General features: G+C 46.3%; 2 protein-coding genes across 2 annotated transcripts in view; one reads left to right on the top strand and one right to left on the bottom strand.

The window, feature by feature from the left end:
- dnajb12a (DnaJ heat shock protein family (Hsp40) member B12a) overlaps window positions 1-24,069 on the bottom strand; it is a 352,456-nt gene that overhangs the window by 112,472 nt on the left and 215,915 nt on the right. The window lies entirely within an intron of this gene.
- On the top strand, window positions 1,776-15,749 carry tysnd1 (trypsin like peroxisomal matrix peptidase 1). Its single transcript, XM_069885543.1, has 4 exons — window positions 1,776-2,993; window positions 8,623-8,753; window positions 13,541-13,726; window positions 15,308-15,749. The coding sequence occupies exons 1-4, from the start codon at window positions 1,846-1,848 to the stop codon at window positions 15,523-15,525; spliced, it is 1,683 nt and encodes a 560-aa protein (XP_069741644.1). The 5' UTR covers window positions 1,776-1,845; the 3' UTR covers window positions 15,526-15,749.

Genomic DNA, 24,069 nt, shown 5'->3' with positions numbered 1-24,069 from the left:
CCACTGAAGGGTATGGGGAAGGGAAGGCTGGGGCCCACTGAAGGGTATGGGGAAGGGAAGGCTGGGGCCCACTGAAGGGAGTGGTGAAGGGAAGGCTGGGGCCCACTGAAGGGTGTGGGGAAGGGAAGGCTGGGTCCCACTGAAGTGTATGAGGAAGGGAAGGCTGGGGCCCACTGAAGGGTATGGGGAAGGGAAGGCTGGGGCCCACTGAAGGGTATGGGGAAGGGAAGGCTGGGGCCCACTGAAGGGTATGGGGAAGGGAAGGCTGGGTCCCACTGAAGGGTATGGCGAAGGGAAGGCTGGGGCCCACTTAAGTGTATGGGGAAGGGAAGGCTGGGGCCCACTGAAGGGTATGGGGAAGGGAAGGCTGGGGCCCACTGAACGGTATGGGGAAGGGAAGGCTGGGGCCCACTGAAGGGTATGGTGAAGGGAAGGCTGGGGCCCACTGAAGGGTATGGGGAAGGGAAGGCTGGGGCCCACTGAAGGGTATGGGGAAGGGAAGGCTGGGGCCACTGAAGGGTATGGGGAAGGGAAGGCTGGGGCCACTGAAGGGTATGAGGAAGGGAAGGCTGGGGCCCACTGATGGGTATGGGGAAGGGAAGGCTGGGGCCCACTGAAGGGTATGGGGAAGGGAAGGTTGGGGCCCACTGAAGGGTATGGGGAAGGGAATGCTGGGGCCTACTGAAGGGTATGGGGAAGGGAAGGCTGGGGCCCACTGAAGGGTATGGGGAAGGGAATGCTGGGTCCCACTGAAGGGTATGGGGAAGGGAAGGCTGGGGCCCACTGAAGGGTATGGGGAAGGGTAGGCTGGGGCCCACTGAAGGGTATGGGGAAGGGAAGGGAAGGGTATGGGGAAGGGAAGGCTGGGGCCCACTGAAGGGTATGGGGAAGGGAAGGCTGGGGCCCACTGAAGGGTATGAGGAAGGGAAGGCTGGGGCCCACTGAAGGGTATGAGGAAGGGAAGGCTGGGGCCCACTGAAGGGTATGGGGAAGGGAAGGCTGGGTCCCATTGAAGGGAATGGTGAAGGGAAGGCTGGGGCCCACTGAAGGGTATGGGGAAGCGAAGGCTGGGGCCCACTGATGGGGAAGGGAAGGCTGGGGCCCACTGAAGGGTATGGGGAAGGGAAGGCTGGGGCCCACAGAAGGGTATGGGGAAGGGAAGGCTGGGGCCCACTGAAGGGTATGGGGAAGGGAAGGCTGGGGCCCACTGAAGGGTATGGGGAAGGGAAGGCTGGGGCCCACTGAAGGGTTTGGGGAAGGGAAGGCTGGGGCCCACTGAAGGGTATGGGGAAGGGAGGGCTGGGGCCCACTGAAGAGTATGGGGAAGGGAAGGCTGGGGGCCCACGGAAGGGTATGGGGAAGGGAAGGCTGGGTCCCACGGAAGGGTATGGGGAAGGGAAGGCTGGGGCCCACTGAAGGGTATGGGGAAGGGAAGGCTGGGGGCCCACTGAAGGGTATGGGGAAGGGAAGGCTGGGGGCCCACGGAAGGGTATGGGGAAGGGAAGGCTGGGTCCCACGGAAGGGTATGGGGAAGGGAAGGCTGGGGCCCACTGAAGGGTATGGGGAAGGGAAGGCTGGGGGCCCACTGAAGGGTATGGGGAAGGGAAGGCTGGGGCCCACTGAAGGGTATGGGGAAGGGAAGGCTGGGACAGGCGATGTGCTCTCCACGGGTTTGAAAGGTGGACTCGCCTGTTGAAATAAACTGGAAGGTCGGCCGATGAATGGGAGGTTCAAGCCCGAACATGTGATGTCTCGGGCACCGCTTCCGGGTGAGTGTTGCAATGGTCCGGGCCCGGGAGCGGGGCAGCCCCGGGATGGTCTGCGGAGCCTCACGCCTCTACACCGATGCTGTGCCCCGAGCGCCGCGGCTGCGTTGTCTCCGCGTCGGCCCGGGGAGGGGGCGACGAGCCGCGCTCAGCGCAGCGGGACACTCAGACCGCTGGCCAGCCTCAACGGGACGGAGCTCGGAGCTGCAGCGGGCTGTTCCTCTCCCCGCAGCGGGGCTGGGTCCTGTGTCACGGTCACATCTTCTCCCCCTTCCTCCGACAGCCGAAGAAAGATCCCCGTGGGCGGCCTTTCCTGCTGCCTGGAGCGTTCCACAGTGGCCTGCAAATCTGCATCCAGTTCCCTGGAGATGACTGCCGAAGCCCACCCTCCCTCTGGACGCCTTTGGGTCCCACATCGGAATCACTTGATTCCAGCCCCCAATTGTCCTCATTGACTCCCAACCTGGTCAAGGCCCAGCGTTGCAGCCAAGCAGAGATGCTGATGGTCTTCCCTTGCTCAGAATTTCAAGACATCCTCCAAACCTTGTTCAACAAATTTGACAAGTGGAGCTTCTGCGGCGAAGACCAGGAACAGGAGCTCCAGGCTGAGCCGCTGGGTCTGGCCTGGTTTGCCCTCCTGAGGTGCCCTGGTTGGGGAGAAGACGGTGACACTGTCGTTGGGGGACAGAACCCCCGGTGGGTGAGCAGCGAGTGTTTGAAGAAAGGCCAGCCCCTCTTCAGCTGCGCATCCCCCTTCGCCTCCTTCTGCTCGGAGATCTTCATGAACTCACTCAGCAAGGGGATTGTGAGTAATCTGGCAGGAGAGAGGAATGCGATGATATTAACGGATGCCCGTTGTCTACCAGGGACTGAAGGAGGTGGTGTGTACATCAGATCCCGAGACCGGTACTACCTGGCTGGTCTGATCGTGGCACCTCTTTGCTGGAAAGCCAGTGAGTGGGTTGGACTGACCTTGGTGTGTTCTGCGACTTGTGTATTTGAGAGCATGGGAAGAATTCTGAATGGATTTGAGTTCTTCAGTTCCCCACCACTGATTGTCCCAGGGAGCCACGGTTTAACTCGGCTGCTCGGCTCTGTGGCCTTGCTGGAGTCTGACAGAATTTGGGGATCAGGAGTGATCATCAGCTCCAGGCTGATCATCACGTGTAGACACGTGTTGGACCGAGCGCCATCCATCCGAGTAAAAATACTGATGGACTCAAACAGGTAAGTGCTGAGAGCCTGGAGTGACATGCCGGAAATACTCAGCAGGCCAGCCAGCATCCTATGGAGACAGAACAGCTCATTTTCAGGTCGAGCTTTAACCAGAAGGTGACTGCATGGATGATTATATGGAATTGTGCCGTTTCACAGCGTGGAAGAACTCTTTATTAGAGAAATCAAAAAAAGTTGAGAAAGAATCCAGACTTGAAACAATGCATGGATGCCGCCTGACTCACTGACTTCCTTCAGTATCCATTGTTAAACTTGTTATTGGCATGAAAAATAACTATGCATTTGTTATCCTAGCACATATTGTACTTGTCCGGGCAAATATAGATATGCCCAAGCTTATATATGCGTTTTTGCTCTTTGAAAGGATCCTAAACTAGGGGCGGGGGTGGCTCATTACACGTCTAGTTGGAGATACATAAATTTAAAAGACTAATCTGGCATAAAAAGTAACGTGTCTAACTTTCCAATATAGACTAATGATAGGCCTTTTCTATGGATTGTCACTTTGTTGTGGTGGAGAAGCTTGTGTGGTCCTAAAATCCTGAGAGTGATGCTGTCTGGAGCTCTGGTGGTCAGGTCGAGGGTGAGGTCCCTTACAAAGAACAATCCAATCAGGAGCTCAACAGTGGAATAGGCGGACAGTTATTTTGAACTCAATGGCCATGATGACAGACAAAGGTTGCAACAAATCTATCAGCTCCATTTCATCGTGGCTTCCAAGTAAATGGAACGGTGTTTGATTTGTGAAGTATCTTGTGCTCCTTGGAGTGCAACATAAAGTCTTCTTTGGCTTGGCTTCGCGGACGAAGATTTATGGAGGGGGTAAAAAGTCCACGTCAGCTGCAGGCTCGTTTGTGGCTGACAAGTCCGATGCGGGACAGGCAGACACGATTGCAGCGGTTGCAAGGGAAAATTGGTTGGTTGGGGTTGGGTGTTGGGTTTTTCCTCCTTTGCCTTTTGTCAGTGAGGTGGGCTCTGCGGTCTTCTTCAAAGGAGGTTGCTGCCCGCCAAACTGTGAGGCGCCAAGATGCACGGTTTGAGGCGTTATCAGCCCACTGGCGGTGGTCAATGTGGCAGGCACCAAGAGATTTCTTTAGGCAGTCCTTGTACCTCTTCTTTGGTGCACCTCTGTCACGGTGGCCAGTGGAGAGCTCGCCATATAACACGATCTTGGGAAGGCGATGGTCCTCCATTCTGGAGACGTGACCCATCCAGCGCAGCTGGATCTTCAGCAGCGTGGACTCGATGCTGTCGACCTCTGCCATCTCGAGTACTTCGACGTTAGGGGTGTAAGCGCTCCAATGGATGTTGAGGATGGAGCGGAGACAACGCTGGTGGAAGCGTTCTAGGAGCCGTAGGTGGTGCCGGTAGAGGACCCATGATTCGGAGCCAAACAGGAGTGTGGGTATGACAACGGCTCTGTATACGCTTATCTTTGTGAGGTTTTTCAGTTGGTTGTTTTTCCAGACTCTTTTGTGTAGTCTTCCAAAGGCGCTATTTGCCTTGGCGAGTCTGTTGTCTATCTCATTGTCGATCCTTGCATCTGATGAAATGGTGCAGCCGAGATAGGTAAACTGGTTGACCGTTTTGAGTTTTGTGTGCCCGATGGAGATGTGGGGGGGCTGGTAGTCATGGTGGGGAGCTGGCTGATGGAGGACCTCAGTTTTCTTCAGGCTGACTTCCAGGCCAAACATTTTGGCAGTTTCCGCAAAGCAGGACGTCAAGCGCTGAAGAGCTGGTTCTGAATGGGCAACTAAAGCGGCATCATCTGCAAAGAGTAGTTCACGGACAAGTTTCTCTTGTGTCTTGGTGTGAGCTTGCAGGCGCCTCAGATTGAAGAGACTGCCATCCGTGCGGTACCGGATGTAAACAGCGTCTTCATTGTTGGGGTCTTTCATGGCTTGGTTCAGCATCATGCTGAAGAAGATTGAAAAGAGGGTTGGTGCAAGAACACAGCCTTGCTTCATGCCATTGTAAAGTACAAATAAACAAATACACGCAGAGGTATTTTCGCTTGGTGGATCAACAGAACAAAGGCCATCCTCAACTGGGAGGGATAAGCCATGACAATGTGTACAAATTTATGATGGGTGTGGATAGAGTAAATGAAAGCAGCATTTTCCCATTGAGGTTAGGGGAGATAAAAACTAGAGGGCATGGGTTAAGGGTGAAAGAGGAAAAATTTAAAGGAAACTTTAGGAGAAGCTTCTTCATGCAGAGAGTGGTGGGGGTGTAGAACGAGCTGCCAGCTTAAGTGAAAAATTTGGACAGGTTCACGGATGGGGCAGGATGTGGTATGAAGGGATACAATCTGGATGCAGGTCAGTGGGACTGGGCAGAATAACAACAGTTTGGCACAGAATAGAAGGACTTGTTTCTCCACTCTAGTCAAAACTTCGACTGAGGTTCTGAGAGGAATCTGTGTTGCCAGAAATGCTGGTCCTTTGAGCCAAACATTAATGCAAGAACCTGGCTAAAAGATGATTCAGGTTAATGTCAAAAAAAAAATTTCAGATCTGTTCAAGGTTCTCCCGTCCTACATTGTCAATTTAACTCTCTTCTGAGGAACAGATTATCAGGTTGATCACCTCAGTGCTAATTAATAAATTGTTTTAATAATAATTTATTCAACTGTCACAATAGCTCAAAGAAATTCATTGGAGACAAAGCACTTTGGGAAATCTAAGATCACAATATGAACTACAAATATAATTTTAATTTGGAAAACTATCACAAGGCTTCTAAATATAATTTTACATTAACAGTCACTCAATAAATTCTGTTTCTGAAGTTGATTAAAAGGGTACAATGTTGTATAGAGTTTTCTGCATTACCAATAAGTAGTAATTCTGCCTTGCCCACAGGAAAACGAATCTCAGGATTGTATAATGTCATATATATACTCTAAATACATTTTCAAATTTTTTTGTCAGAGATATACATTTGAATTCACTGACATGGATGGAATTCTAATGAAGAAGGGCTTGTGTGAAGAATAAGCATCATTACAGACCATTTGGCCTGATAACAGGGCAGTTACCCCAAAAAATTGGCCATTGAGGTGGTTTTTAAAAGAGTTTCTTTAAGGCAGAAGACTCACAAAGTGAATTCCAAAGCTGAGGATGCTGGCATCTGAAGTTGTGCCAGGCAGTGCTGGCAGTGGTATGTTCAGCGACGCGCAGGAGTGGAAGAAATTTGGGAGGGTTTATGTTTGTGAAAAGGAGGAGGCGCCAAGACAGGGAGTGGGGACAAATCATATGTGTTAAGCGATGACCTATTGGCCCATTGTTGCTCCCTATTAGGGTCTGTCACTCTTAAAAGGAGGGAGAAATAAATGGGGGCCACGCAGGTCACCGAATAAGGGACAGATGAAGGGGGCAACGCAAGCAAAATAGGTTTATGTCATGACTTAGAATCCTGCATCACCTTCAGTACATTAGCGCATTAAACCTCAAAGAAGCTAGACAACAACTCTCAGACACCTCCTCTTCGCCCTCCAACAGGACCCCACCAAAACTTAAACCACTGTATCACGCACCATCTTTGAACTCTTCACTTCGGGTCATCTCCCTTGCACGGCCTCCAGACGGTCTATTGGACACAGTTTTTAAAGAGATCGGGGAAGATGATGCTGTGGGAACCTTAAAATATACTTTCGACTGTTATCTCTCCCCCTCCAAGTTGGTAGGTTAATTAGCCACTTAAATGGCCTCTGATGTACACTTGGGTGGCAGAATGTGGGTGAGTTGATGGGAATTAGAAATAATTAAATGAAATTGGTATGTGGATGGTTGATGTCAGCTCGGGCTGGGGGGGAGAGGGGAAAGGGCTTGTTTCCACGCTACTGGACTTCAGAATCACGTTTATTTTCATGAACACGCCACATTTGTTATATTGTGACAGCATAATTGTGAATTACAGGTGCAAAATGGCTATAAATTACATTTATGTAAGTGCACCGTTTAAAAAATAATTTGTGCAAAAGAGAAAAAGTGAGGTAATGCCTGTTCATTGTCCATTCAGAAATCTGATGGCGAAGGGCAAAAAGCTGTTTGTGTTTGTTTCCAGGTTCCTGATGCTAACAGTGAGAAAAGGGCATGGCCTGAGTGGTGAGGGTGCTTGATGGAGGAGTGAAGACTGATGCCTATGGTAGCGCTGGCCGAGTTCACAACTCTCTCTAGCCTTTTCCCATCTTGTGCATTAGTACCTCCATACCAGACAGTGAAGCAACATCACAGAATGTTCTCCACAGGACCACTGTAGAAATTTGCAAGTCTTTGGTGACGTACCAAATCTCCTCAAATTCCTATTGAAGCATAGCCTCTGGTGAGCCCTCTTGATGATTACATCAGTTTGAAGGCCTCAGGATAGATCTTCAGAGATGTTGACATCAGGAATTTGAAAATCTCTACCTTTTCCACTGTTGAGCCCTCAATGAGGACTGGTTCCCCCTTCCTGAAGTCCACAATCATTTCCTTAGCTTTGCTTAAGTTGAGTGCAGGTGGTGGTTGTGACACCACTCAACAAGCTGATCTATTTCACTCCTTTATGCTCCCTCATTTGCTGTCTCTGGTTCTGCCAATGGCCATGTAGTTATTGGCAAATTTGTAGATGGAATTTGAATCAGTTCTTTGCCTACATAACGTCACATACATTCCTGAGATTCTTTTACCTGCAGTCAAGGCAGAATTACCACTTATTGGTAGTGCAAAAAACTGTACAGAATGTACACATGTAAACAAATAAAATGTAAACAAAGTGTGTAATACAGAGAGAAAACAAAAATCAATTAAGTGCACAAGTAAGAGTCCTGAAATGAATCCCTGATTGAGTTTGCTGTTGAGGAGTCTGATGGTGGAGGGGTATCAGCTGTTCCTGAACCTGGTGGAACGAGTCTTGCGGCAGCTATATCTCTTTCCTCATGGCAGCAGTGAGAACAGTGCTGGGTGATGTGGGGCTTTGATGATTGCTGCTGTTCTCTGCATTCCCTATAGATGTTCACAATGGTGGGAAATGGTTTGCCTGTGATGTCCTGGGCTGTGTCCACTACCTTTTGCAGGGCTTTACGCCTGGAGGTATTGGTATCCTCATATCTAGCCAGTCAGCACACTTTCCATCACACATCTGTAGAAGTTTGCTTGGGTTTCGGATATAATGCCAAATTTTTGCCAACTTCTGAGGAAGTAGAGGTGCTGAGGTGCTTTCTTCACGATGCCATGAAAGTATTGGGTACAGAAAAGGTCCACTCTGAGATTGTGACTCCCAAGAACTTAAATTTGATCAGCCTCTCCACTTCTGTCCCCCCAATGATCATTGGACTGTACACCTCTGATTTTCCCTTCCTAAAGTCAACAATCAACTCCCCGATTTTGGTTTTGCAAAAGAGTTTGTCTTTCATATGTGAGTTTGAATATCAAATGTTACAAGTCCATGACCAATCTTACAGACCTCTTTCCCATCTCAACCGCTGTAAGGAAGCTTCAAGGGTTAAAAGTCAGCTTAGTACAGTCTAGGCATCATGCTTGGTACCATCTTGCCCCAGGGGTCCTTCCCTTGACTGTACTTGTAATTGGTACAGGTTGAAAACAGATGATTAACCTTTCCCTTGTGTTTAATACAGCTGGCTTGCATTGAAAGGAAAAGTGGTGTTTGCCTCAAAGGAAAATTCGCCCTACGATTTGGCGGTGGTGGAACTGGAAGAAGATCTCACATTCATTGAATTACCCACTATTGCTTCTGATTTTAAGAAAGGTAAGAATGGAGCAATCCTTAACTTAAAATCAATTTACAATAAAATTCAAAGCAAAACAAAATATTTGGGACAAACATGAAGAGAATGGGATGAGGACTCTATTTTAGAAATGCATTTAATCTTCAACAGCATTGATTTGTTACTTGCATGGGCCTTTTAGCCCAGTGGTTCTCAACCTTTTTTTCTCCCACTCGTGTAGCACCTTAAATAATCACTTGTTGACCACAGAGCACCTATGGTTAGTATAGCAGACTATTGGTGCTCTCTGGTTAGTATGGGATGCGAGTGGAAAAAAAAAGGTTTAGATCCACTGATTGAGCCTATCTAATCTTGAGAAGGCTTTTGATAAAGCAATCCCCTCAGTTTCACATGAAACCACAATGCTGGAGAAACTCAGCAGGTCATACAGCAAACAAACAAAGATAAAGATACATAGCCAAAGTTTCAGGCTTGAGCCCCTCATTGAGTCGCACTCCTGTATTATCTCCCCATACTCCAGTAAGCATTAAGGAGCCAAAACATTGGTAATATATCTTTACCTCCTCTAGACACTGAGACTGGCATTTCTGTGTTTTTACCCTGCAAGCTATTTCCCTTATCCAGCCCCTTTGGAAAGTCCGGATTGATTCTGTTTCCATGACCCTAGCAAGCAGTGAGTTCCAGATCATAACATTTATTCTCTTAATGTGGTGAACTCACTTTATGAACATATGAAGTGTTTTTTTAATAAGCGTCTGCAAAATCCTTGAGAAATGGTTCCATTACCACTTTCCTTTCAACTTCCCTTATGATAGAAATTGAATAATATTTGAAGGTACTATTCAAATATTGAGGATGTGGCTAACGGTGCTTTTATTAAAACTGCTAAAAGTTAGTTGAATTAACTTTCTCCGAGTTAGGAACAATGACACATTCCACAACATTGGCCCATTTCACTCCTAATTGTGACTCAGCTATCTCACTCTGAGTAAGTAGATCAGATTATAAACCATGACATTGTATTGTAAGGAACAGGGAACAAAGACGTTTAGTGGGGGAGGGGGAGAGAGAAAATATTTACTCCTGCTTACAACAGGGAACTTTTTTTGTTTGTAGAAGTGTTCATTTAATGACAGGACGAGCACACTTAAAACAAAAACAGAATCAGAAATTCTGAGGTTCTGGCAAGGTTTGTGCATTGGAAAACTTCTACAGGTTTACCGTGGAGAACATTCTGGCTGGTTGCATCACTGCCTGGTATGGAGACGCCAACCCTCAGCACAAGAACAAACTCCAGAGGGTTGTTAACTCGGCCTGCGACATCACAGGCACCAGACTTCACTCCATCGAGGACATCTGCATGAGGTGGTGTTTTAAAAAAGCAGCCTCCGTCCTCAAAGACCCCCACCACGCAGGCTACGACCTCCTCTCTGCTACCATCAGGAAAAAAGTACAGGAGGCCAAAGATGAGTGCTCAGCGGCCCACTGACATCAGATTCCTGAATAATCAGTGAACCAAAGACACGGCCTTAATTTTCATGTACTACTATTTTTTTTTATTTATAGTAATGTTGTAAGATGTTGGCACTCTGAAGCTGCCGCAAAACATGACAATAAATTCTGATATTGATCATTTTTATTTTTCAAGGAGGAGATGTGTGTGTGAGATAAAAATTTGAATTTAGCTGTCTTCATATTGACCAGACACAATTTTATTTCAAAAACGCCATTTAGATAATAAATTCTGGAAATTCAGCACAAAAACTGCTGTTACTGGGAATCCAAGATAAAACATGGAAGCACAAAATCAGGTTTGAGTTTGTGTCACAGGGAGAAATAATTCCAAAAGGTATTCTTTAGTGTTTAGGAGAATGAGGTCTCAGAGAAGCATCCAAAATTGTTAAAGGGCTTCAGGGACCATCCTTCCCTCGGCAGAGAAGTCTAAGGCCAGGGAGCACAGTTTCAAGATAAGGGAGTAGGACAGAAATTGGGAGAAAGTTCCACACAGAGGCTGGTGAATCTTTGAAATTGTCTACCCTGGAGACTGGAGTGGCCAGTCACCGTCCTCATTCAAAAAGAAAGTTGATCAATTTCTAGATGTGAAATTAATGAAGGGATATGTTGATGGAAAGTGGTGCAGAGATAAAATATCAGCCATTATCTTGATGAATGGTGAAGCAGGTTCGAAGGGCAAGGTGACCTGCTGCTGTACCAATTTATGTTGTTCTGATCGGTCTGAAATCAGTTTTGTCTCGTATCCCACTGAGCCAAAGCTAAATTATCCTCCTGCGGCTGGCAATATTCTCATAGTCAGAATTTTTTATCCTGAAAATGTCACAAAATCTGTTGTTTTACAGAGGTATCACAGAGCAAACATTTATATAAACTGCCTTGCAAAATGTTTTGTCCAAGAAAAAGTCAAAGGCAGTGCCTGTGGTTCATTCAGGAATCTGATGGCAAAGGGAAGAAGCTGCCCTTGTGCCACTGAGTGCTCGTCTTCAGGCTCCTGTATCTTTCTCCCTGCCCCAATGGTTCATCACAGACTAGAGGGGCCAAAGTGGCCTGCTTCCATGCTGTCATTATTCTATGGTAGCAGAGAGAAGCGGGCATGGCCTGGGTGGTGGTGGGGTCCTTGAGGATAGAGGCTGCTTTCTTATGAAATGGCCTCCTGTATGTGTCCTTGATGGAGTGGTCTGATGCCCATGATGTCGCAGGCTGAGTTAACAACCCTCTGGAGTTATTTTTCTGTCCTGAGTGTTGGCACCTCCATCCTGATCAACCAGCCATAAGGCTCTCCATGTTACACCTGCAGAAGTTTGAGAGTCTTAAGTGACATACCGAATCTCCTCAAACATCTGACAAAGTAGAGCTGCTGTATCTGTAGTGTACACTTCTCTCAGAACCATGAGCATTTTAGAAAAAACATGTTTACTTTTCCACTGGCTGGGGATATTCCACCAACTAAACACTGACAATTCCCTTCTGTCCAAACCATTTTCTACTTCCAAGATTCAATTTATTATCATAGTAATAAAACTGTGTTGTTTCACGTGAAATTTCTTTTTGCCTGCTGCAAGGCAGACAGATTCACTACTGGCAGGAATTGCCTAAGTGCCTCTTATAGACTTACAGTCAGAGAGAGAGAAGCAAAAGAGAGCCTCCCCCCCCACCCGAGCCACCGAGTGTCCGTAGATTCGCCTTCAGCTTTTCCGCAGCCACACAGAGACTATTGGCAACACGAACTCCAGATCCAAACCTCCGACAGAATCAGGAACCCTTCACCGCCCTCAGCACCTCCTCGCATCCAGGTTCAAATACCGGGTATCCCTCCAGCCATTTTGAGCCAGTCTCCAGCAGTCCACAGCCCAGCACAAGTCTCCCAACAGCAGTGTCCAGCAGCCCATAGCTTCCACGAGTTCCTCACCTCGAGTCACCAGCAGCCCACCACGTGCACAGGTCCCTCAGCCACATTCGCCATCCCCGCGAGACCATATAACTATTTACGGAGCGGAAACAGGCCATGTTGGCCCATCTCTTCTTCTCCCTCTCTCTTAGATAGGGGTTGGTCTTCCCACCCTCTGGTGCCCTGCTCAAGTCCTCCACTTCCCTGGAGTTTTCAGTCCCTCTTGGCTGGTGCCAATTAAAAGGCGTCGCCATATTGGGCACAGACCTGCGGTCCCAGGGTTTCAAATAAAACTCCCCCTGTTGACTCCCTCAGTGGGCCGTTCAAAACCCATTTGGAGCTGTCAGCAGTCAACAGCGGCTGGACTCCATGGGAGCACTGCATCTCCGCTCCCTCGGTCCCACAAGTCCACACCAGCTCCGCCATCTTGAGGATGGGTTCCTGGGTTTCTACCTTTATTTCATTTAGGATGCTCCTTAACACCCACTTTACGTCAAGGACAATCAAAGCCAGGTAGGAAACTGATGGCTGGAGCCTTAGAAAATGAATGAGGTAGAAAACAACTACTTAGCATCGGTATCACAGAAGTGCAGGGAATGGAGTGCAATGAGATTGGCAAGGTGAATCTTGATATCTTAGTGCAGCCATTCTCATCGGGGTCCGTATAGCCCCACTGGGGGCCACAGCACATTTAAGGAGGGGCCATGGACTGAGAAAATAAAATATTGGGTTTTTTTAATGTTGTCGGCAGGGGAGAAGTACGGATTGCTTTACAGGGTCCCAAGGTGGGGGGGGGGGGGGGGGTGGGGGGCATAGCCAAAAAGGATGAAAATAACTGTTCTAGGGCATGTTTCTATCAAGAAGGTGGAGGTGATTCACCATTTTAAATAGGGATAAGGTTAAATCAGTGGTTCAATGTTTTTATTTCCATTCACATTCCACCTTAAGTAATCCCTATGCCATCAGTGCTCTGTGATTAGTAAGGGATTGCTTAAGGTGGTCTGTGAGTGGGGGAAAAAGGTTGAGAACCACTGCTCTAGATCCAATTGTTTCTGAATTATTTTGCTGGAGGAAAATGGTCTTTGGCCCATTTCCTTTGGAGTTATGAAACCATGCACATAACGAGTCAATGAGGTACAATTACAAGTGTGGTTTTCAAACTTTTTCTTTCCACCCACAATCCCGCCTTAAGCAATCCCTTACTAAATCACAGAGCACTTGCTTCCTCTGCATAATTTACTTCAAGGAAGGTGCAGGACAAGACAAAAACCCATATGATAGCCATCAGATCACATTCAGGTGCAAAGAAAGATGGATTTTGTATAAGCAAACTTTGCTCGCCATATCAACCTTCTGCAAATTTGATGTAATGCTTTAAATGAAACCATGTCTTGTTCTCTGCAGGCGAGGATGTCTATGTCATTGGCTACGGGGTTTTTGGCCGTACATGTGGACCCTCAGTGACAGCTGGAATTCTGTCTGCTGTGATCACCATGGAGGACCAAGCTGTTATGTTGCAGACAACCTGTGCTGTTCATGCTGGGTCCAGCGGTGGGCCTGTCTTTAGAACCAGTAGTGGAGAGTTACTGGGTATGTTGTATTCTATTCAACTGTCACGAACAAGACCTGGGAGGTCGGTTGAACGTTGGAGAGCAGGGTGGTTGGTTCTCACTGCTGCCTTGGTCCGTACAGTAAAAATCCCCTTTATCCAGAAACTCAAACAATTGGCAAAGAAAATTAAGGAAATAATTTTTTTTCAGAAATAAATAAGAATAAAGTTTTCATTAAAAGTTTTAAAATGTAAAAGTAAATCTTCTCTGAAGCAACACACACCATGTCAGGAGCAAACATTCAGCCAGCAGTGTGCCCCAGTCAAGCCCTGCTCGCAGCAGCTTTTCAATAAAGTTGTTTGAATAAAATGGCAGTGCCCAGGATGAAGATCCGGCCAATACAACTCAGCCGATTCTCCCAAAGTGCCTCCTTATCCCTGCCTGGTTATTATATTAACTATATTAGTAAGGCTTTATCTGTAAACTTGGTGTCACACATAGCATAGCATTTAGTGCAACATGGCTACAGCACCAGCGACTGGGGCTCACATTTAATTTTTTTTAAAGTATGAGAATTAATTAAAATGAACTTTACATAATTAAAGACAACAATACTGTTTTCTCTAATTTTTTTTTAGATTTTGCACCATATTTTGTCTTATATATTCGTAATGCAGGTGTATTAGAGATTGTAACTCAGTCAACTGGAAAATTCACATTTCCAGCATTTGCGATCTCCATAGGTGCCAAATAGTGGGGATTTTACTGTATTTGTGTCTCTTAAAAAAATATTGATGGCTGTCCATGGAAGCTCACAGCGTACACCTCAACAGAGCTAGCAGAGCCGCTACCTCAGAATTCGAGTGACCTGCGGTGCTTGCTTGGACTTGCCTGCACTGTTCAGGTTTTCTCTTGGAACAGCTTGGTAAGCTAACAGGCCACCTAATGAATGGGCGAGCATCATAATCTGGGGAGCTGAGAGGAATATGGGGCAAATAAAATAGAATTAGAGTTTAAATTTAGACATACAGCACGGTAACAGCTCTTTCAGCCCATGAGCCCTTGCCACCCAATTGGCCTACAAATCCCAAAAGGTTTTGAACGGTGGGAGGAAACCCAGACACAGATAGAATATACAAACTCCTTACAAACCCCGGTCCTGATCACTGGCACTAAGTAAACTACACTAGCTACACTAACTGTGGCACCCCTTAAGTAGTTGGGTACTTAATGACTGCAGTGCACTTGGTGGACCAAGGAGCCTTTTTTCATCTATGTGAAATGCCAACTGCTGGCACATTTTTAATGCATCAAGAGATGCCTTTATGGCTGTGAACACCCTGAATCACGTCATTGTTTTGTAAAGTATTTCATGTCAGGTTGTCCCCTGGATTTGCTGTAGACTTACTCTCCTTCTAGGGAGACCATATAGGGAGATTTAACGATCATCCTTAACTTGACTAAGTCAGTGTCAAACTTATAACGATGCAAAAGATTTTGCTGGAATCTGGAGCAAAACAAAACAATCTGCTGGAATAACTCAGGCAGCATCTGCGGAGGGAGAGTCGACGTTGCAGATCGCTACCCTGCATCCTTGTCACACTTATCTTTGTTTCTTCAGGGATTGTCTCCAGCAATGCTCGTAGTAACAAAGGAGGATTCACCTACCCCCATCTGAACTTCAGCTTTCCCATCACGGTGCTGGGACCTCTTCTGTCTGCCTACCGCAGCACGAGAGACGCCATGGTCTTTGAGGGACTGAACAAAGGTAGTGAGCATCTGCGCACACTTTGGAAACTGCAGGGAAGTACCTCAACCCCTTGGAAGAGCAAACTGTAAACTCAGTTTATGAGCGACTAAACCAAGTTTAGTCAAGGGGAGATAAATCCAGGAGAGTTTGAGTTTGACACCATTTGCTCTAGTTTGGAATATACTGAAGCTCAGTGGTTGCAGATTGTTTTAAATCTAAGTAACATGGGAATAATTGGGAGGCAGTAATATCCTGGTGCTTGGAATGTGATTGGGCTAAAATTAAAATTTGGTCTTGAACATATCTCTTTCAACCTGGATTTTGCCTGGATTTTTATTATGTATACTCATGTAATAGTTGATACCATATAAAAGTAGACTCCACCTATTGCCCACCGGCGCTCCCAACACCCCTCCTGCGGACTCTTACCTCAACCCTGCCCACAACACTCCAAACATAAACTTAATTCCCAGTTCCGGCTGCCGCCCATCCAAACTCCCACCACCCTGAACCACACAGTTAAAAGTAATGGATGTGTAATAGTCAATCCCCTAAATATTACACTAAAAATTGGTCCACAAAATTTGACTATTACACATGTATAAACAGTAATTATTGTGTGGATTTGTCTTTGTTGAAAGTCCTGCTGTTACTGTAGCCAGAGGACGAAAAATTACTAAATATTCTGCTGATCATATGCCGCAGGGAGAGAGTTAATGAACAAAATCCCAGTTGTAACAAGGGTTGTTCATGATGGGGAACCTGCGTCATTCTAATTCAGTGGTTTTCAAACTTCCTTTCCATTCACATACCACTTTAAGTAATCCCTATGTCATCGGTGCTCTATGATTAGTAAGGAATTGCTTAAGGTGGTATATGAGAGGGATGTGAGTGGGAAGGGAAGGTTGAAAACCACTGCTCGAGACCCAATTGTTATTGAATATTTTGCTTGAGAAAAATTTGTCATTGGCCCATTTCCTTTGGAGTTATGAAACTGTGCACATAACAAGTCAATTAGGTATGATTAAAACAGTGGTTTCAAACTTTTTCTTTCTACCCACAAACCACCTTAAGCAATCCCTTACTAATCACAGAGCACCTATGGCATGGGAGGGGTGGTTGGTCAGTCTCCCCAGTTCCTAGTGCCCAGTATCTGCCCTCTGCTTCCCCAGAGCCTGCAACCATTCCCCCCCACCCCCGAAGCTGCTCCCAAACACAGGCACGCTACCTTGGGCCCAGACCGTACAATTACACCATTTGAAAATAAACCACCATCACCTGTATGGAGTTGGCAGCAGTCACACCAGCTCTGATAGCACTTTTTTTGCACGCACACACACGTTTTGCAACCAGTGAACAAAAGAAACTGATGTGCGTACAAAAGGTTAGTGACCCAAAATAAGTGTAGTAATTAATAATTATACTTACAGAAAATAATCTCTTGGCTAACTGTTTTTGTTAACTAGTCAGTTAAACAAGTCGTTAATCATACTTGTATTATATAAAACATGCCAATACAGATTTATTAGGCTGTGCCAAAATTATCTTGAAATAATTTCAAGTTTACATTTGCACAAGAATTCAGTACACACATACTTTGGTTGCAGGAAATAAAAATGCACCACATAAAACTTGCACGTACTGAAAACCAAAAATTAGAGAGAATATTGCTCCTAAGGCACTTGTCTTAAAAAGTATAGGGAATCGTTCTGCTGTTCCACAAGTAGGAGGCCATTTAGGCCATCAACCCTGTCCCTTTCAAAAAATTCAAGTGAGACAGAAACCTTTGCCAACGCATCAGTGTAGCAAGTTGAGTAACCGCAGAGACAGCACGGGAACAGGCCATTCAGTCAGTGCTCACAGATCCATTTCAAAGCATCCAGAGGTAAAGAATCATATATTACCGACATTTCGGGCCCGAGCCCTTCTTCAAGGGATCAACCCATTTGGGATCCATTTATTACTCATCCCATATTTATTCCCCCACCCTCTTGTTTTCTCATCAGGATCTGAAAGCTTGACTCACCGACCCACTAAGGCAGTGGTTTTCAAACTTTTTCTTTCTGCTCACAAACCACCTGAAGTAATCTCTATGCCATTGGTGCTCTGTGAGTAGTAAGGGATTACTTAAGGTGGTATATGAGAGGGAAGTTTGAGAATCACTGCTCTCAACCCAATTGCTACTGAAATATTTTTCTTTAAGAAAAATTGTCGGAGGAGTCACATGGAGTAGTGGCTAGTTGGGAAAACCAGCCATCTCCAGGAAAATAGGAAAAAAGTTAGGAAAAAGCAAAGCATAACAAAAATAAAATACAAGAAATAGAAGATAAAGATACAGAGAAGAGAAGGAAGATGGCTTCCAAGAAGGAAGTAAAAACAACTGTAAAACAAAGTCGCCGAAGAAGGCCTTACCTGCACGAAGGAACAGGATGCTGTGGTGGGGAGGAGCGCCCGACCCTCGAGGTCAGTGCCTGCCCTGCGGAGTCGTGACCCACCAGCCAGTGGACTACAAAAATGGTTCTCAGAGTCAAAAGTGCGCAACTGCGCATGCACGAGGAGCCGCTTATGCGCAATGCACAAAGGAGAGAGGATACCGGCGGGCTGTCACAGAGTGTACAGCTGAGGGACGCCCGACACCAGGGCGCTCAGCTAGAGGATGAGGAAGGCAGCAGAAGTGGGAGCGATGAAACAGACGAGGGAGATGGACGGAGGGATGACCGACAAGAAGATTAACGTCAGGAAGCACAACAGACGAACAGCCCAGGAAGGGAGGACCAGCAACAAGAGGCCCAGCAAGAAGAGGCCCAACAAAGTGATACAAGCAGCTCATTAGGAAATACAGAAGAGACACAAATACAGACACAGAAGATCAAAATCTTCAGAGAAATAGAAGGTAAAACTGATGGACAGAGTATAAAGTCTTTTTAGAAGAATAAATGAGATCACTAAAAGAATGGTTATCATTAGACTTTAATGCAATTAAAAGGAAAATGAAAAGAATAGAAGATAAAATACAAAGGTTAGAACTGGTAATGACAGAAATAGGGAAAAGAGTAGAGAATGTGGAAGAGTGGGAAATGGCTGTAGAAATGGAAGTAAACAACTTAAGAGGAAAATTGAAAGAAAGTGACAAAAAAATTAAAGAGACACAAGAGTTGTTAGCTCAGAAAATTGATATGTTGGAAAATTATCGTAAGCGAAACAACAAAATTAGTGGGCATGAAGGAGGGTGTCTTGGGTAAACTTGTACCTCTCATTTTGTTCGTTTTAGATTGGTCACAGTGTTTGAGCGTCCAAAAGAAAATAGACACACACACCGAGAGCAGTTCAGTTTATACAAGTCTTTATTACTAAATCTAAAGCTGAATTCACAATACAATATGCAAGCCATTCCCAATTGGTCAGCTGTCTTGGTGGGAAAAGCAAAAACCAAGCCGGAAAAGGTGTCAACCATTACTAGGACGTAACGTTTACTTATTCAGTCTGGCATAGCGAGCTCCCTGTCTTATTCAGCCATGCAGACCAGGAGGAACGGTACAGAACTTCACAAGCTGGCATGCTGGGCCAGCATGCGGACATCGTCCTGATGGATGGGTAAGGCATGTGTACGGGCCCACATAGCTGATCCCTTTTCCCCCAAATGGCCACTCTGTTCTTGTGCCCATCGAGCCAGGGGGACAGTATCGGTGTGGCTGATAGTGGCAAGCTGATCTGCTACTGCATTATGTTGTTCCATGTTAGTCGTCGCATTGGTATGGGCGTCAACGTGATATACCGTTATCTCACGATGATGGGAAGCATCCCACAACAGCTGCCACAACTGTTTGCCCCATACTGGGCGGTCATGCACCAGACAGTCATTAGCCACAGCCCAGGAATCAGTAAACAAGCAAAGAGGGTGATCATGGGGGTCTAGTGGTAAAGTGACCACCTTCAACTCAGAATACTGACTGGAGCCACCAACCCCTCCTCCAATAAGTGAGTTCCTGACCTGGGATGGTAAGCCACCGCCTTCCACTTCTGCTTTCCTTGCACCCACCGGCTGCTACCATCAGTAAACCAGGCGTCCTCTTGTTCTGCTTTCTGTACCATCTCTTCCATGGCCCCTTGGATCATCACATCATCAATATAATGGTGAATTGAGAGGGAAGGCGATACTGGCACTGTCTCCAAATTACGGGCAATTAGGCTGTGGCAAATAGTGGGAGAGTGTACATAGCCCTGAGGGAGGCAGGTGAAGGTATACTGACGCCCCTTCCAGGTAAAGGTGAACTGATCCTGTGTGACCTCATCTATAAGAATACTGAAGAAGGCATTAACGAGATCAATGACAGCATATCATGTTCCTGAGTTCCCAGTAGCAATGTTTTCAATAAGGGTCACAATGTCCGAAACTGCCGAAGCAAGTGGTGGGGCATGTTTGTTCAAACAACGATAGTCAACTATTTTCTCCAGGAGCCATCTGGCTTCTGGACCGGCCAAACAGGGCTACTAAAGAGCGACATTGCGGGCCTCACTACCCCTTCTTCTTGCAAAGCATCGATGGAGGCAATAATCTCTTCCTGCCCCCCAGGGAGGCGATATTGTGGAAAGCATACTGGTTTTGTGGGGGGGGGGGGGGGGGGGGAGAAGGCACCATCACAGGATCCCACTTAGCACAACCCACCACTAGTCTTTTAGTAATAGTCCGAATTCCAAATGCAAATCCCCCTTGGCTAGTATTAAGGGCTGTACCAGCCAACATATTAATACCCAGGATACACTCGTCAGTGGCAGTCACCACATAGGGGAAGGGCCATCACCCACCGTGGGTGATCATTCCTCCCATCGCCTCTATTTGAAATGTTGGTCCAGTCCAGAGGTCGGGGTTACCAGGAATCACCGAGTGCTCCGCACCGGTATCGACCAAGGCCAAATATTGGCGGTCATTACCCCTACCCCAATGGATTGTTAACGGTATGTAGGGCCCCGGGTCCCCGTGTATATGCCGTGCCTCAATAGAGTAGACCATAAGAGCCTTTTTCACCATTTGTTGCATCTCATCACGGATAACTGGAGCAAGAGAAGCTGGCTCGATAGGAGCAGCAGTGGGAGCAGAAGGCACAGCTGGGCCAGGAGGATGCAACAGCTGGGGAAGATGTTCCCCTGCCTTCCTCTTATAAAGGGCATAAAGGACTGCAGTAGGTTTTCCATCAATATCACTTTTAGGTACGCCTAACTTTAACAAGGTTAGAGAAAGGTCCTTTCTTGTCAGTCCATTATTAGCAGCAGACCCTCTCCTTTCATCCTGCTTGTCTGATTTAACCTGGCTTGTACGTGAGTGGATTTTACCTCCCAACTCTAATTCTCTAAGCCCAGATAAGGCGTGCACCGCCTCAGACACAGGGTGTCCAATTAGTGGACTAGTTACGGACAGAACCAGTCCCCGTACAGTGGGTTGGGCAGAACGAACTAATCTGGTATGCATTCCGGCCATGAATATCTCTTCATCAGGGCTCCCCCCATGTACCCTCAGCCTCAAACGCCCTGCATACAAGACAGAGGCCAGGGCCTGTTGACGAATTACTGCTATACCCCCTCTGGGGTGCCCCAATTGTTCTGCAAATGTAAATCCCAATCTACTGGTGATGGGTATACTCGTAGCAGGGCATCCCCTAGAGTGGCAAGTAAGTAATCCATCTCTCTTCCTCTACCCCCCAGCTTAGCAGTGACCCAGATATCAGTAGTCAATGTTCCTAATCCCAACAATTCCTCAGGGGTTAAATGTACATTACCCCCTCCTTGTTCCCAGACATGCAGGAGCCAGGCTGCCAGAGTTTCTCCCGCCTTTTGCCTAAATCAATCTTCAATGGCAGCCAGCTCTTTTATAGAGAAGTCACGATTCACCTCTGCTCCCACTTTGGCCCACAGAGTCCTTTGCCCAGTGGACGGGACGAGGCCTAGGCCATCCCGTAGAGGGGGTGGGCCATAGAGTATAAGCAGGGGTTCGGGTATTTTCCCCTAGGTCTGCTTGGAAGATCGGGCTATCTATCCCTTCAATCTCTACCCTTGCATCATCCCCCCTTCCGTCTGTTTGGGAAGTCTGCTGCCTTATGGGGCGGGCATGAACAGCAGGTGGAGAGGGCAGTATGTTAGGCATATGCTGAGGAGTATCTGCATCATTACCATGGTCATCAATCCAGATATTCCCATCCCATTCATCAATTGCATCAGGATCATCGCCATTCCTTATCATGGCACGAATACGATGTGGATCAGGTTCTACTCCATGCCTTTCTTTATCGGCACAGAGCTGCTGCCGGAGTTTAATATTACGGCAGATCGTTTGGACATGCTTATCTTCCCATTCTTTGGCTCGGTCCTGACTGGTGCAAACAATCTCACTCATCATGGAACAGAATTGTCGCAGGGCTTCCAGCTCCTCCTCTAGTTGCTCTCTCTTACGCTGAGATTCTACTTCTCGCTGAACTGATTCTGCTTCACGCTGAACGGAGTGGCCAGCAGCCAAAAACCGTCCGTTTTTAAAACCCCTTTTTACCAGGAAATTTACTTTCTCGAAGGAGAGTGGCAACCTGCTCTCCCAGAGGTGCACTTGATGGGTCTAACTTCTCATCCCAACTAATGGATGGTCCCAACAAAGACAGGGTATTGGCCAACATGCCAAACCCATCGTCTTTGGAAGTCCATCCCGGAATCAAGAAGTGCTCAGGGCTCACCTCTTTCTTTCGGCGAAACATCTTGAGACCAACCCTGCTCGCAGCGCCAATTGTCTTGGGTAAAATTATGCCTCTCATTTTGTTTGTTTTAGATTGGTCACAGTGTTTGAGCTACCGAAAGAAAATAGACACCCACATCGAGAGCAATTCAGTTTATACAAGTCTTTATTACTAAATCTAAAGCTGAATTCACACTACAATATGCAAGCCCTTCCCAATTATACTTATCAATGCCTGGACTGGTCCCAACTGCCGAAGCGAGGCAACAACTGCAAACTTGTAGGTTGTCGGGGCACCCGTAGCAGCTTCTCTACCTCCCTCGACCGGGACATTAGCTGGACTCGAAGTTCTTCTTCTTGCTGAGAGATGTTGCCACCTCTTGGAGAGTCTCAAACTTCAGCAGTGGGACCATGGCTTATATTACCCAAAAGTTGTTTAATTTTACTTCAGATTATTTAATTATCTTCAAGGTCTCCTGACAGTCTGCGACCAACAAAAGAAAACTGCATCTCTGGGCCTCTGTAATGTCTACTGATCATATGCATCCCTGGGCCCCATAGTGTAAATTAGATAATGTCTTCTGATTCAACTGCATCCTGGGCCCCTTGGTGGAATTTAAGTGTGTCAACTAAATATCCATCCTGGGCCTCATGGTGTAAATTAGATTATGTCTGCTGAATTCTAAAAAACAAACAGGTTCTCAGCCTTGCAGCTGCAGAAGTAAAATAAAGTTTAAATTTTCCATTATAGAGGGTGAAGAAGGCACAGACATGAAGGAATTTACAAGGTCCTGGGAATGATAGAAATGCAGGAAGAAATGGAAATAGAAAGGGCACACAGAGCATTAGCTCCGAAAACACAGACACATCAAAAACCAAGATCTAAGTAAAATTTTTAAGATACACGACAAGAGTAAATATCCTGGAACGGGCAAGGAATAAGTTAGAGAAGATAATAAACCATTGGAATACAAGGGTCAAAAAATATTTTTTTACCCAGACATAAGTTTTGAACTCAAAGAGGAGGAAGGAATTTAATACAGCGAAATCAACTTTATGGAAAAAAGGTTACAAATTCATGTTAAGACATCCAGCCATGCTTAAAATATTTATTCCTGGGGAGCAAAACAGACTGTTCTCGGAGCCAGAGAAAGCACAAGAATTCGCAGAACGTTTGCAGGACAGGAGATGAAGAGATGTAACAAGAATGAAGAACAGCGATAAAGTATATATAAAGATGTAAAAACAATGTATATGTAAAGAACTAAAGAGGGAAAAGAGAAGGGAGTGGGGGGGGATAAAAAGGGAGAGCTTTGTTATATGTGTTTTAAAAAAGTGTTTTCTGGAGAGGGCTGGGTAGAGGGGGGAATAACTGTCACTGCGAAATCAGTTGACGCTGCGAACAAGATCACAATCCAAATGAAAAGGGGAGTTGTGGTTGCCTGTTAAGGGATATGGGTCAACTCAGAGAAGGGGAGGGAACTTTGGGGTTAAGGTATTAGTGGATGTGGGAACTACGGGGGTACTTTATGTCTTAAATGTGTTGTCGTACATTAAGTGTAATAAGAGTAAACTAAGAGATGAAAATGGGGAAAAGGGGGATGGAGATGGCAAAAAGGTGGAAAAGAGGTGTATGTAAGATATAAAATGGCCATGTTGAACTATATGATTATAAACATTAATGGAATACATAACCAAATTAAAAGAAAGAGGCTTTTAAATTTATTGAAGGAGGAAAAAATAGATATAGCATTTGTGCAGGAAATGCAACTAACTGAAGCGGAACATAAACTAAAGAGAGACTGGGTAGGACATGTAATGGCAGCATCCTATAATTCAAAAGCTAGAGGTGTAACCAAACTAGTTAACAAAAATGTACCAATCAAAATAGAGGAGGAAATAATAGATCCAGCAGGGA

The sequence above is a fragment of the Narcine bancroftii genome, chromosome 6 (genome assembly GCF_036971445.1).
Source record: "Narcine bancroftii isolate sNarBan1 chromosome 6, sNarBan1.hap1, whole genome shotgun sequence".
NCBI classification, from domain to species: Eukaryota; Metazoa; Chordata; class Chondrichthyes; order Torpediniformes; family Narcinidae; genus Narcine; species Narcine bancroftii.
This window is presented reverse-complemented; position numbering and strand designations above follow the sequence as displayed.

Coding starts and splice junctions, on each gene's coding strand:
- tysnd1 (XM_069885543.1), top strand. CDS start 1,846: ATGCTGTGCCCCGAGCGCCGCGGCTGCGTTGTCTCCGCGTCGGCCCGG. Junction 2,994..8,622: donor ATACTGATGGACTCAAACAG/GTAAGTGCTGAG, acceptor TGTTTAATACAG/CTGGCTTGCATTGAAAGGAA. Junction 13,727..15,307: donor CAGTAGTGGAGAGTTACTGG/GTATGTTGTATT, acceptor TTGTTTCTTCAG/GGATTGTCTCCAGCAATGCT.